General features: G+C 37.9%; 1 protein-coding gene across 2 annotated transcripts in view; it reads right to left on the bottom strand.

Annotated features, from left to right (window-relative positions):
* MAD1 (mitotic checkpoint family protein) overlaps positions 1-15155 on the bottom strand; it is a 105312-nt gene that overhangs the window by 34733 nt on the left and 55424 nt on the right. For both annotated transcript variants that reach the window (XM_088887540.1, XM_010254059.3), the window contains exons 8-9: positions 10800-10971; positions 20-124 (exon numbers count right to left, since the gene is read on the bottom strand). In XM_088887540.1, the coding sequence (XP_088743666.1) occupies positions 20-124; positions 10800-10971 (277 nt within the window). The remainder of the gene's footprint in view (positions 1-19; positions 125-10799; positions 10972-15155) is intronic.

Here is a 15155-nt window from a genome sequence, read left to right as displayed (position 1 = left end):
GAAAATATACTACTATGACCTGGATAACGGTTTCACTGGTCATTTCACTCTCTGCTTCAACATTCTTCTTCATTGCAACGACTTCCTTTTTTAATCTATCTCTTTCTTCACTAACAAAAGAAAGCTGTAATAAACAATGCAAAGCTATTAAAAAATGAAAAGAAAAATGCCAAGTTAAAAAAAGATCCCATACACATAAAGAAACAATTTAAGTACACAGTACCTTAAACATAGCCATTACTTAATCAAATAAATAGAAATACCACACATAAACAGAAACATACAGCACTAACCCCCAACAAGAAGGCTAGAAAACAACAGTTTCTATAAACTGAGGTTTGTCAAAATGCAATATAGAGGGTGGAACACAGTCCAGGATGCTCCCAAGGCGGAGGGGGCAAAAGGCAGGTCATGAAAGTGGTTACAAGAATCTTCTCGGTAAATCTCAAAGAATGAAATAGAAGGATAGAGCAAGGCTTCAACAATTTGGCTGAAACTAGATGGAATACACTTTTAGTACTTAAATACTGTAAACGTCCAGCTCAATCCAGGCTGATCAAAACAAATACATATATTAGGCACTAAAAAGTCTTGGTGAAAGATGAGGAAATCAAACAAAAGTGGAAAACTACTTCGAAAATTATTAAATGAACAGCAGAGAGAGGGTGCTAATAGAGGGGAATCTAATTATACTAGTAGTGTTAAAAATAGCCCATACCTTCGTAGAGTTAGACTTTCTGAAGTAAAAGAGGCACTAGAGAACATGAAGGGAAACGCGTTAAGACCGGATGGGATTCCAATGAAATGTGGAAACGTATGGGAGAGGTAAGCTTGCTATTTGGGCAGATGTTATGGCTAACTAAGCCATAAGATAGTGAAACAAAAGAAGATTCTTGATGATTGGAGAAACAGTAGTATAGTGCCTATGTTTAAGAACAAAGGTGAAATAAAAAGGTGTAATAACTATTGAGGGGTTAAACTCATAAGCCACACTATGAGCCTTTGAGAGAGAATAATTGAACAAAGATTATGATTTGAAACAAGTGTATCAAAGAACCAATTTAACTTTATGCCAGGGAGATGAACCATGGAAGAAAGATCTTCATATTCATTGATCTAGAAAAGGCATATGATAGAGTTCCTTGAGAGATAATATGATGGGTCTTATAAAAGAAGGGAATTCAAAATAGGTATATAGACCAAATTAAGGATATGTACAAGGTGGTAACAACCAATGCGAGACACTTCATAGTTTACAGTTATGATGGGTCTTCACCAGGGTTCAGCACTTAGCCCTTGTCTTTCTATATTGATAATAGATGAATTGACTAGGCATGTTCAAGAGGAAGTTCCATGGTGCATGTTGCAGATGACATTGTTTTAATTGATAAAATTAATGAACGATTAAATGCAAAATTAATGCTTCGAGCTAGATTGAAAGATCTCCAATAACGATTTGAAGGATTGAAAGATATTCAATGGTGACTCCAAGATAAGAGATGGCACAATGACTGCTAGCTATTAGATCCAAAACTTTCAAGCAAGAGTTAAACTCCAATAGGCGATTCAAAGAGATAGTGGTAACGGAACGAGGAAGAGAAGCTTGGACATGATTTAGCTAAAAAACATAGGAGGTGATTTGATTGGTGGATGTCCTTTAGAAGGTAGTAGAAGTTCAAGAAAGGAAAAAGAACCCAAAAAACGAGCAAAAAGGGGTAGAGTGAGACTTGTCCAAGTCAACAAAAACAGATGGGGGAAATTTAACAGGGTAAGGCATTGGGAAGGAACAAATGGGTTGCATAATATCTGCACCCTAGAAGAAGACAACAAAACTGGATGAAAGACCTTTCTACAAACATAGATGAGTTTATTACCCCCCCCCCATGAGAGCAAACACTTCAGTTCCTTCGCCTAAATCTTTTCCACAATTGAAGAAAAAGAGTATACTCAATAAAGTGGTGGCGACGAGAAGTTTAACACATTATTATGGTTCACAAGACCAGCCCATTTGAAAAATGGGAAAACTGCCTTCATTTACACTAAGAAAGAAGACTTGACTTGGAGGGAAGTGGAGTTGGGGCTAACTACAAATTGTCATGCCCCTGAGCTGTTGCAACTAACTCCTTTCAATTCAAACAAAGTAGTGGGCTTTGCCTCTTGGTCACAACTTGGACAAGGCTAGAAATAGTTTTCATATTTGGAAAATGAGCATCGGTCTCTCATTGGTGGCCCATGGTGAGCATTGAGCTAAACTATCTGAGCTCTGATGGATGGCTGATTATTCGAAATAAAGTAGGTGTTTGAATTAATTGGGAGTCTTTGTGGTGGTCTTCTGGAAGTTGAAGTTAAAATGAAACACTTTCAGGAGCTAGGCTTTTCTATAATAAGGGTGAGCAATAAGAGAATTCATTCCTCTCTTCGAAATGGTTAGACATTTTGTGCAGAACAGTTTGCATGAGGTTCAAGTTTCTAAAGGAGATCGCTAAGAAACCTTCCAAGAAAAGAACCAGAATACAGTTGGAACCCCTTCTCATATCAGAACCAAAGCCCAACAGATCTCTACGTCTTCGGGAAATGTCGATCCCAACATCCCTACAACCCCCACCATCGAAAATGGAAGGATCACTAGTACTCCTCTCAGCTCGGAAGGAAAAGCAGGAGATGCAAATTGGCTGCCAACTCCTGTGTCTACTCTAATGTTTTAAAAGCGCACAGCGCAAAAAAGGCGCAAGGACAATTTTGCGCCTGAGGCGCATTGTGCCTTTTTGAGGCAAGGCACACAATTTAAAAAAAAAAGCTAAAAATTCAAAAAAAATCAAAAAAATCCAAAAATTATAAAACATAATATTAATAAAAATATTAAGTTTTAAAATAATTGTTTTAAAAAACCTATTATCTAAAACTAAAATACATAAATATAATATGTAAAGCATATTCAAATGAGAATTTAAAAATGAAATCAAACATATAAAACATTTTCAAACATATAAAACCCACAATCTGTTTTTTTTCTCAATTGCATCAAGTAGCTAATGTGACATATTACATTCCTAATTCTACGAGCCGCCTTTGTTCCACGCCCCTCGAGGCTAGGGTCTTAAATTCTTAGATTTCACACAAAAAATAATAATTTTAAAGTTTTAATTGCTTTTAAGAATGTGAAATATTACATTCCTAATTCTACGAGCCACCTTTGGGCTGGCCTTAAGGGGCGTGGCACGGGGGTCCAAGGGTAGAGCCCCCGGCCTAGCGGCCAAACTCAAAAAAAAAGGAAAAAGCGGCAAATTTTCAAAAGGCGCACACCTGGGCTAAGGCACAAGGCGCACCAGGCGTGCGCCTTTTGAATGGGCTGCGCCTAGGACCTGGGCGAGGCGCCTACCCTAAAATGCGCCTCACCTGAGCGTCTAGGCGCGCCTTTTAAATCACTGGTCTAGTCTTTTCCTAGACACTTTGCCAAAAAAAGAGAAAGAGTTGGATATAGATTTCAGCTCATACCTCTCTAAGGATGTCACTAATGCCCAAGAGGAGGCACTTAGAAGATCAAAGGTGCAATGCGAAGGAAGAGATGATTGAGGCATTGTTGAAATCTTACAACCGATCAAGTTGGTGAACCAAAATTAGAGACAACTCCGAACCAAGGAATTTGCAAAAGAGACAAAGTTGCTTTCCTCCAGCAAATTAAAACCTCCTCAACCCAGGCACTACATTATATACTTCTTCTAACCTTGGTCATAGTTGTTTTGACTCCTTGCTTGCCTCTTTTGTTTCTCACCGAAAACCCTCTTTTGTTTGTGTTTCAGGTTCAAGTGCCCCACTTTCCCAAATTGTTGGCAAGTTCCTTTTTGCACACATGGCAAATTAAGGAGTCGAACTAGGAAAGCTGGGTCCAGATGAGTTAGATAGAAAACTGGGCATTGTAAATTCAAACAAAGATGGGAAAGCTAGTACATAAGGAGATCTCAAAAGAAGCATAAGTAGGAGTACAGTGTCCAAGGCAGGAACAGGGATGAAGAAAGGGACAAACAAGGAACTGAAAAGATTACAATGGGGATTGGTAGATCAGAATTTGGACTCATCGATTGGTGTAATAAGTAGAATGAGTAAGGGAAAGATTGTAACAGAGCCTTGATGAAGATCCTCAGTTGGAATGTTAGGGGACTGGGAGAGGAACTGAAAAGAAGCTTAATAAAAGAAACTCTTAAGAGGGAAAAACTAGATATCATCATTCTTCAGGAAACTAAGATTTTTCAGTTCCACATCTTCAGTTATTATCAAAAGGACACAGTCTTAAACCTTTTAAGACTTTAAAACCTGAATAGATAAGTAATAAGTAATTTGAAGACTTTATCCAATTGGCACAATAATAAACAATAGGACCAACACAAGGGCTCAGCCCTTATGTTTTGTATGTTTTCTTTCCTTTCTTATTTTTCTTGTCATAAATATATTGATTTTCTATCTTTTGATATGGGGTTTATACATGCTTCATGAGGATTATGATAATTATTAATTAAAGATTACTGCTTATTACTACGAAACCTAGGAAACTACCCTATGATTTATATTTTTTTATTTTCAAAACTCATCGCCTAAGAGCTCACCTAGGTGACTAAGCAACAAGGCATTCCCTTATCGCCTAGCTTCGCCTTGGCACCTTTTCTTTGGTAATAAATAAAAAGAAAACTTTTAATAAAAATAAGAGAGATAAACAAATATGTGACAAGATATCACCCCCAAAAAAACACCCAAGACGCACCGAAACATAAACCTTCATCCCTTTTTTTAATTACAAAAGAAATAAAGACAACAAAAAACAAAAAGGTCAAAACAAATCTCAGAAGGTGAATGGGCCCTTAGATAGGCTCTTCAGGGCCCGGATGCCTCCGGCATATACACTTGAAGTCAATCCATCTCGGTACGTGCACACAATAATCCACCAAATGTGGACTACAATAGGCTAACACACATCTAAAATGTCTTATAAATTTGCAATAAACCAGTTTTAATTGTAAATGTAATTCATTAGTAAATATATGATTCTTGTCGGACTTATGTCATTTTTTCAGAAAAATATCTACTCATTTTTTTAAGTAACGGAGGATAGTTGTCAGACTTATGTCATTTCGATTTCGTTGTTGTTCAGTCCTGCATATGGATATATGTATATATGAAGCATTTAGGAAAATAAATCATTTTTGGTGGAGCTGGATAAACATATTAACATAACACATAAAAGACTAATCAAATAAAAATATAGTAAATCTCGGACACGGGAGATTTATGAAAGCACTTTATGAAAGTGCTTTTACGAAAACACGTTTATATAAACAAATTACACACAAAATGTTTGATCTGGCATAAACATCCGATCATTTAGACACAATCCGATCTCATTAATGGAGACCACTTCGATCATTTCATGTAGCGATATTCCGCAAGCGTTTGACCTCGCCGCGCAATTGCAAAAACTCACGTCTCAATGCTAGATATTCTGTCCTCACATCCTGTAGTTCGACCTCCCGTTCAAGGCAAATGTGCTGGTACTCTTTCATGGCATCGAAGTTTGCATCCCTTATGTTGATCTGCAAGCGTGATCACAGATATTGGATGGCCGCTCAAGCAGCCATTTCAACCGATGCATCGGGCATATCAGTTGTATCCCCATAGAAGCTTATCACATCTCCCCACGCAGTCACAGTGGCGACTGCATAAAATTTGTTGCCCACGGTATTTATAGTAAATCTCGGACATGGGAGGTGGCAAGCAGCAACAGTTCGCCTCAGGATATCAAGGATACTTCAATCTCAAAGGGTTCCTCCATTCGTAACAACTAAACAAGATAAAAAAATTGGAAGAACATGTGAAAAGTGAGACATAAATGTAGAAAGAACAGTATGTCGCTATTTCAATTTAGAGACCATAATACCTAACAAATATGATGACCACTAGGTCAGTTAGTGTTATTACACGATATTAGTTTGATTCATAACTTAGAAAACGGGGGAAAAAATTGTTGCCGCTGCTCAGGTTGTCGTTGCCGTCCCAACGAGACAGATGAAGGGAAGCGGGAGTTACAAAGAATAATAAAGATAAAAAAAATAGTGAAAATGGAAAAAATGACAAAGAAGGAAGAAAAAAAGAGAGTTAGAATCTTACATTGTATGAACAAGTTTGGCGTTCGAATGCTTCTCTACAAAGTTCTCTTTAAATAAGAAAAATTCCCCTTTAAATAACCTCTGTCATCTTAGTCCTCTGCAAGGTTCTCTTTGCAGAACTTTATGCCTTGTCCAACAGGAAGGAAAGTGCCAGCCCTGCCGCTTGCAGAAACTCTATCGTCTTCTTCAAACGAGCGCCATTGAACAAAAGAATTGAAGGACGTTGGGAGGAGAGAGAAAATTAACTGAATCGCAACGGGATGCGAGGGGTATTCCTGGGTTTTTCTATAAAAGGTCGAGAGTCAAGTGGGTGCCTGGGGTATTTTGGGTATTTCTTAAAATATGACAGGATTGGGGGTGGCATGGGTGTGGGCCAGTGGAGTTGACAGAAGTTTGTATTTTCAAGGTATAAAATTGGGAGATTTCTAAAGTAGTACAGAGCTTTTCGAGGTATTTTTTTATGCCCCTGGTTGGGCGGTAAATTCCCCAAATTAAAAATGTTAAACAAAATATTAATAAAAAATATAAAGCATATTCAAATGAAAATTTAAAAGCAAAATCAAACATAAAAAATACATTTTGAAGCATCTAAAACCCGCAACTTCTTTACTTCCTCAATTATATTACTTCAAATAACTAATGTGATGTAAAACATCTTGGATTCCTAATTCTACAAGTCGTGTTTGTACTAAGCCCCTCAAGGGAAGCCCAAACAAGTCCAGTTTAGTGTCTTAAATTCTTAATCCTTACACAAAATAAATGATTTTATAATTTGAATTTCTTAATTTTATGAGCCGTGTTTGTACAAAGCCCCTCTAGGCGCACCGGGTGCGCGTCTTTTAAAAGTGTTGGGCCTAAGGCCTAGGCCAAGCACATACCTTAATATGTGCCTTGCTTGAGCGCCTAGGCGCATCTGTTAAATCACTAATAAAGGTAAACTAGAAAGTTCCTTCCGAAGAGAGGTGGAAGAAAGGAGACAGGAAGCTGGTTCAGGGGAAGACAACCCTGGTGAAGAGAGAAAAGATGAGGAAAAGGGGGTCTTAGAGGGTCGAGAATCAAGTGGGTACCAGGGGTATTTCAGGTATTTCTTATAATATGACAGGATTGGGGGTGACGTGGGTGTGGGCCAGTGGAGTTGACGGAAGTTTGTATTTGCATGGTATAAAATTGGGAGATTTCTAAAGTAGTACAGTGCTTGTGGAGGTATTTTTTATGCCCCTGGCTGGGCGGTAAATTCCCCTTTTAATTTTTTGCATTTTTTGAACTATTTTGGCATTTTTGGTATTTTTGCGCCATCCTTCAAACAGGCTTGTGCCTCGCCTTGTGCCTTGCGGATTTTTTGCACCTTGCACTTTTAAAAAATTGACCTTTATGAAGAAGTCCCACATCCTCTTTTTCAACCTTAATCATTTACTTATCACGGATGCTACTTGCAGCAGAGTTTTTTCCTTTAATTTTAGTCTTCACAACCCTTCTCTTATATGTTCTCTTGAATTTACTGCAAGGACCAACCCAAAAATGCCTGACTTAAATCAATGAAAAACAATTGTAACATGAACTAATTGTCCATTGTTTGGAATTTTGGCCATTTTCGACACAGCCTTAATCCTCAAAGGTTTAACATTCCCTTCTAACATATTTTTCTCTTTTTTCCTTCCTAAATCCACCCCTAACTTTCCAATAAAAATCTGTGTGACAGTGGGATGATTTGGTGAGACCCCTTGCCCCAGTGGAAATTCATTTTCGATGGAGCAATTTTTTTCCTCTTTTTCCATATTCAAGTCACTAAAGTCAGAGATCAAAAATGAGTCTTCAATGGCCAAAGCCAAAGTTGTTCTTAGCTCTTTAAATAAAATGTTGGTCTCTTGGTTTTCCTCCCTAACTCTGCCTGCATCTTCCAGGTATATTTGATCTTCAGGTTCTGTTCTATTATTCCATAAAACCCTCTGCGCCTCCCCTAAAATATCTCCAGTGGACACACAACTGTTATCTTTAAACAAAATGCCAGGACTCTGTTTGTTGTCCATGGGCTCCAGAGATTCTAACCTAAGAAACTTCTTAGCCTGCTCCTGGTTCTTCTCCTACAAGAGAGATTCATTCACGACAACACTTAAATTGCTTGGAACATCAGCTCTAGAAAAACTATCTACCATCCAACCACCCTCTTTGCAAGATAATTCATCTCCCCCTTCAAACTTCTTTAATGAGAGCTGTTTGATTCCTATAGGCCTACTTCTTTTAAATAACAAAGAGTTCCTCCATTTCTTTCCAAAGAAGATCCTGTTCAAAATTCTCCTTCGCTGCAAACACACTGCTGTAATAGGTTTAGAAGAGGATGAGGACAGACGTCAAAGACCCAAAGAAAGGTCAAACAATGTACTAGCATCCCTCCCACTCACATGCTCACTTAAATTGTCATGTGGCCTTGCCAATGCTTCGAACTTATCAGGCCCACAACTAGTTAAAACCAGTCCAACCTTGCTACCCAGAACAATATCTCCTGCTTTCGAAGCTACCAGTTCAGTACCAGCTGACCCAGTGGCTTTAATTCGAATTGAACTAGGACCCCAACTGTCTATCTTCTTACCACACATCTTGGCCACCAACAAAACTCACTTCTCTCCTTCACCACTGACCTTTAGAGGAAAACACCTGTCACATGCAACACCCTTGGGCTTCCCTAGGTCAGTCATCTTGACTCTTCGACTTCCATCTTTTGACACTTCTTCGCTTTGCCCCTCCATATCTGAGAAAGCTTTATCCTGTTTGAAATTCAGCAATCTCTGCTTCCCACGAAACCAATCCACTTCAAACCCTTCATCTTCCCTTCTGCGAGCCTCCAACCACAAAGCTACTTCAATGGAGGTCGCCAACCACACCAGATAGAACACTCACTCAAAAACGATGTTTATATTCCTGGGTATATCTTCTGGTTTCACCCCATTTAGACGAAGAGCTGCTGAGCGCAGGTCAAAAGTGAACAACCATCTAACTTTCCTCCAATGATAGAAACAATGTAAGCAAAAACCTCATGCTTCAAAAGATGGAACAGAAGGGTGACCAAGGTGAAAACTATGGATCCCATACAAAATGGAAATCGACATAAATTACCATGATTTAGGGTTATGGTGAGCATTATTCAGTTAAAACTGAAATACCGAAGCCAAAATTTCAGTTTCAGTTTCTTCGGTTTGGTTATTTCTGTTCAGCTAATTCAGTTTTTGCGTATTTCAGTTTCAACTTTTCATAATTGAAAATTTGATTAACAGAATTAACCAAATTTCCTTACATATATAATATATATAAGCATATTAATTTATGTTGAATATAATATATTATATACAGAATATATATTATAATATAATATATTATAACGAAATGCAGTTATATCTGAAATAACTAAAAATTTTGCTTCAGTTTTTTCAGTTCTAGCTATATTGGTTTTCGGTTCGGTTTTCCATGTAAGGGTTCAGTTTTTCACTTAATAAACCAAATGCCCACCCCTACTGGCATGGTATGCTCATAACTACAAGCACATAGCACTAATTTATCCCCCCATTCTATGCATTCAGCAACCCACACATGCTCTCTAGTTAAATTGGATTTGTTATTATTTGTTAATGTTGATGGTCTTATTCTTTACTTATAACAGCATTAGCTCCCTGATGTTACATACCAAGTCTCAACATCAGTGTTCCTTATTAGCACTTCTTTGTACACTAATTGCATACTTTGACTTATAGGTACAACAGTTCTTTGTAAAATGATAGGCTTTAAACAAAGTTCACAGAATGCAATGTAAACATTATTAACAATCTATAACAGCGTTCCAGAGTTCAAATCAAATAATTGTTGTTTCACAGCTATTAATCAAACATGTGAATGGATAGGAAATGAGAATCCAAAGCCAGAGGAAAGATGTGCTCAACTCAAGCCAGCAAGATAAGAGGGCAATGTCAATACTCAATATATAAATAATTTTCGAATACTTGAATCAATTATCTTTAAACAGTAAATCTATTTGTATTTGCATACCACAAAGTACATTAGTATATCAAAAAGGTGTGTTTGGATGCAACCAGGCCCAGTACAACAAGTAGCCATACAGCAGGAGCTAAAAAGAGTCATCCAAGATAACTCATATCAAAAGATCAATTGAAAAATAAGATGGTGGGGATCACTTAAAAATATTAACTAACAACTTATATAACATTTAACAATAACCAAAAGCCCAAACAATTAATCATAGATGAACCATTGAAATCATATCTTTGAAAACTATCAAAGGATATCTCAAGGCCCCATAGTAAGACTAGAAGATAAGTAACCAAAAGGTGGCATAAATTGGGGAATAATCAAAATATACAAGAACTTATCACAAAAGTCAGTAACCAATTACTGTCAACATAGAATTCTCATATACCTTTTATGAATGAAAAAGAACAAAAAACAAAGAAGCAATTGGCATATTAATGACTCCTCATTAACAAAGAAAACAAGGCAAAAAATGTGGATAAAGGAAAACCTGCCTGACAGGTGCAATAATTTTGTGCATGACAAAAATGGACAATCTAAGCATGGGAAGCATAAGTTTACCAACCGAGCATGTAAGTTAAACTAAAGAATATATCATCTAAAACTTACAACTAGTTCAAGCCGCTTAATTTCTGATACCAATTCATCTGCCTTCTGTTTCGCCAAAATGGCCTCAGATTCAGCATTTTGTTTACCAAGATCTGCAGCTTCCAGAACTACTTCCATTTGTTTCCAGCGTGCATTAAATTCACCCACCTTCATCATACTTTCAATCACCTCCCTGCAACAACAAAAAAAAAAAAGAAAAAAACAAATCACCTATAGTCAACTAAGAATAATCTCTTCTTTCCTGGCAAAGCTGGATTGAACACCTAAATTCAAGGCAAGAACTTGTAGTTTCACCGTAAAAGCAACAAACTGTCAAGACATAAACAGGCACATTTATGTCATGGTCCTCACAACAAGATAAAGAAGACAACATCACTATATGTTCCAAGAAAAACACAAGGAAAACAAACAAGTATTGAATGCTAAAATGCAAAATAAGAAGCCAAAGAGGAAACGAAAACAGAAACTTCTCTACAGTAGTTTGACATACTGACGTAAGTACAGATTCCTGAGAGCTAAAGTTGAAGAGGTATATGATACATGAAAACTTTTCTATTGCAACAGTTAGCTTCTCAATGATTTATCAAAATTGACAAATCATAATCCTACCATCCAGAGCAATAGTAGAGATACTCTCACACCCTTGCCTTTACAGATGTTCATGTCAATGGTGTTTACGCCTTTTCACCTAGGTTGAAGGATGTTGTTTTAGTAATTATGCCACTTTATGACATGTGCAAGACCAAGTATGGAAGTAGAGTTATACTACTTACAGTAGGATTAGGGTTCCACTCTTATGTATTATGCAAAACAGTCACTGTTAGATAGCATCAGTATTAAGGGTAGTAATGTCATTTAGTCTTCTATTATTATGTTCAAGAACTGTCCCATATTAAATAAGCATACAACAGTAACTGTAAGTTATTTATATATGGTAGACTGTCTCCTGATCCAAGCAGCAAAGATAGCAGTAACTTGCCATGCAGAAACCTCTACTCTTCAGATGATCTGAGGTTACAATGCTCTCCAAAGCCACTAACCAAGCGAAAGCTTCCACTTTGAGGTTACAATGCTCCCCCACACTCCTTCCACTTGATCAGAAACTAACTGCTCCCTAACCCAGTGTTTTAAAAGCAAAAGCCACAAAAAAAGCGCAAGGGCCATTTTTCACCCAAAGCACAAGGCGCAAGGTGAGGCACACCCCTTTTCGAAGCAAGATGCAAAAATGCAAAAAACAAAAATCAAAAAAATGCCATAATATTCAAATAATGCAAATCATTAAAATATTAAACAAATTATTAATTAAAAATATAAACTTAAATTTTGAAATAAATGCCTTAAAAACCTATTATCTCAAATTAAAATAAATATTATTTTTTCCCAAATTCTACGAGCCACCTTTGTACTAAGCATCTAAGCCCCTCGAGGCCAACCCAAACAAGTCCATATTAGGGTCTTAAATTCATAATCCCTATAAAAAAAGAAAGGTTTTATAACTTTAAGTGTCTTTTAAAACTATCTTTTATTAGGATGAAAGAATGAGCAACATTAGCACACTAGGCGCACCAGCCACACACCCTTTGAAAATGCACCTTGCCTATGCACCTTGGCGTGCCTTTAAATCACTGCCCTGACCAGCACCAAATAGAAAGATTTCATAGTGAACCTTCCATTTCTGCACTCTTTCCACCATAGTCTGTCTCTTGTGGTGATTGAGAAGTTAGTTTGTTGGAGTTTATCCAGCAGTAGAAGACATTCTTCAATTTCCTAATCCCTCGAGGGTCTTCTAAACTTTGGGCTTCACACCAGCTGGTCTCCCTTCATGTCAAAACAATGATCTACACTTACCTGCTGCTCAGACAGCCTGTATAACCTTGGACATACCTCATTAAGTTTCCCAATCCCACACCAAAGTTCAAAATATCGATATAGTCCAATACACCGGTAGGCATATCGGACTATATCGTGAGTCGCTCCCTTTTTTTTAGTTTTTTTTCTTTAACCTGGTTCAGAGGGGTCAGTTTAAGACCAGCCTACGCCCTGAACCGGGTTAGACCCCGAAACACCCCCTGGATGGGCGTATTGGGAAGCTCCCGATACGATACGTATCAACCGATATGGCCTGATACGTATCGAAATTTTGAACCTTGTCCAACACTACTCGTCTTCCCACCCTTGACCCCCCCCCCACCTTGAACCTAACCAAAGCTTTGAACTCTTGGTTAAAATTCATTATCCCCTTCCACACCAGCTGGTCTCCCTTCATGCCGTAAGATTTATCCAGCTACTATGCTCCTCCAAAGAGAATCCCTTTCCCTATCCAACCCAAACCTCCACAACCATTTACCCAACAGTGCCTTGTTTAAGAGCCTTACCCTTCTAAACCCCAAACCCCCTCTTCCTTTTGGCCTGCACACCTTGTCCCACTTTACAAAGTAAAATTTCTTTGGGCCCCTAATGAAATTTTCAATTGCCTGCTTCTTGACAGCCATATAAATTCCTTAATCTCATTCATAAATATCCCTAAAACCTTCTCCTTATTAAGCAACCAACTTATCACCACCTTCAGATCCCCTTCAATAATTAATTTCTCCATTCTGATCTCCACAGATTTTTGCACTCCATAAATTGCAGCCATAAGTTCTGGCCTTACTGAGTAACCTACTCCAATAAGACCTGAGTACATAGCTATGACATTTCCATCTTCATCCCTAAAGTCCCCACCTATCCTCGAAGGCCCCAGATTTCCTAAACTGCTGCTATCAAAACTAAGTTAAATAAATTCCCCTTCCGGTGCAACCCATTTTTACATTACCTTCTTTGAACTAGACCCCACCACTTCAGCCTAGGGCTGTCAATGGACTGGTTTTGGGTTGGACCCCATCCAAATCAAAATCAATTTGGATAGATTGAATGGACCAATAAGACATATTGAATTGGACCAGTCCAGACTTAATGGTCCAAAGTATCTGTTGGATTGGATTGGACCTGGTCCATCCATAATGGATTTATATTGGATTGGGTCAGATTGAACCAATATCTGGTCCACTGATAGAAAATAAGAATACAGGTGTCAATGGACCATGTTTGGATTGGAACAAATCTAAATTAAAACCAATTTGAACAGATTGGACGGTACAGACAGTGAATTGGAACCAGTCCAAAATGGTCCTAAGTATTCATCAGATTGGATCGACCAAATCCGGTCCAATTGACACCCCTACTTCAGCCCACTTCCATTGAAAAAGAAAGGTGAAAAGAACTCAATACTCTTCACCCAGTTAACAACCTTGAACAGAATTCCCTCCCAAATTGTCCAAATCATGGCAACCATTGACACATTGTACAACTCAACATTATTGCCCCCTTACGTTAGGCCATCTAAAGTAGTTGGATCAAACAAATGGACAGCAATTTACTAAGTAAAAGCAAGACTCACGGTTTAACCTACAAAAGATTCATCGAACTATTATTGAACTAACAAGAATGACACGTATTCTCTCCATATTGGTTTTCCATTGCTCCATCATTATCTCTAGTTTCATGAGGTGTCTTGCTTAGATTACATGGTATCAAAGGAGGTTTCAACACCTAGAATAGGTTAAATGGGTCACACATCTGGACTCTGGACTAAGAAGGAAGATAGTTTTTGTCCTTTCTTTTGGAAAGGAGGCATACAGGTTGGAAGATCTATTTTTTTTTTCCTTGCTTCAATCTTATATTCTCCTTTGGTAGAGTATGTTTCCAGCGATCAGTACATCTTTTTCATGAATTTTCAAGGTTTTCTTGGGACTGTTTTCACCAGTCCAAAATCTGGTCTGCTTTTAATATTTCTGAGGTAGCAGGCCACGTCTATAGTTGAATAGAGGTACATACTTTGAACCTAGACAGAGCCCCCTACATTTCAGATTTTGTTGGATCAATTTATCACCACTAAATCTGATCATTGGTCCAGTTTGAGACATACACACAGAAGCCCATGACATATGGGTTATTTGGGAATAGACCTTCTCTCCACTAACTCATGTATATTTCACTTGTCCAAGTCTCTAGACATCTGTATTTTAGATGATGTCTTGTATAGTGGCTTCTAAAAAGAGAGATGTTTATCTGAGTGGCCAGATGCCTTCAGTTCAGAATAGCCTTGGTGTATGGATAAATCTTACGGCCAATGGCATAGCATACACCAATGGGTAAATATCTTTGTCGTGTGTCCTATCTTAAGCTTATTTACAGTTAATCAAACTATTCCCATGTCAGCTATTTATTTGCTTGGTGTGGTCAATGTCTGGCAGGGTAGTTGATAATTTCTGGGCAACTAATCCTACCCTGCAGGAAGCTTGTCCTTTGATCATT

This window comes from Nelumbo nucifera, chromosome 5 (genome assembly GCF_055504915.1).
Source record: "Nelumbo nucifera cultivar China Antique chromosome 5, China Antique-T2T, whole genome shotgun sequence".
Lineage (NCBI taxonomy): Eukaryota > Viridiplantae > Streptophyta > Magnoliopsida > Proteales > Nelumbonaceae > Nelumbo > Nelumbo nucifera.
This window is presented reverse-complemented; position numbering and strand designations above follow the sequence as displayed.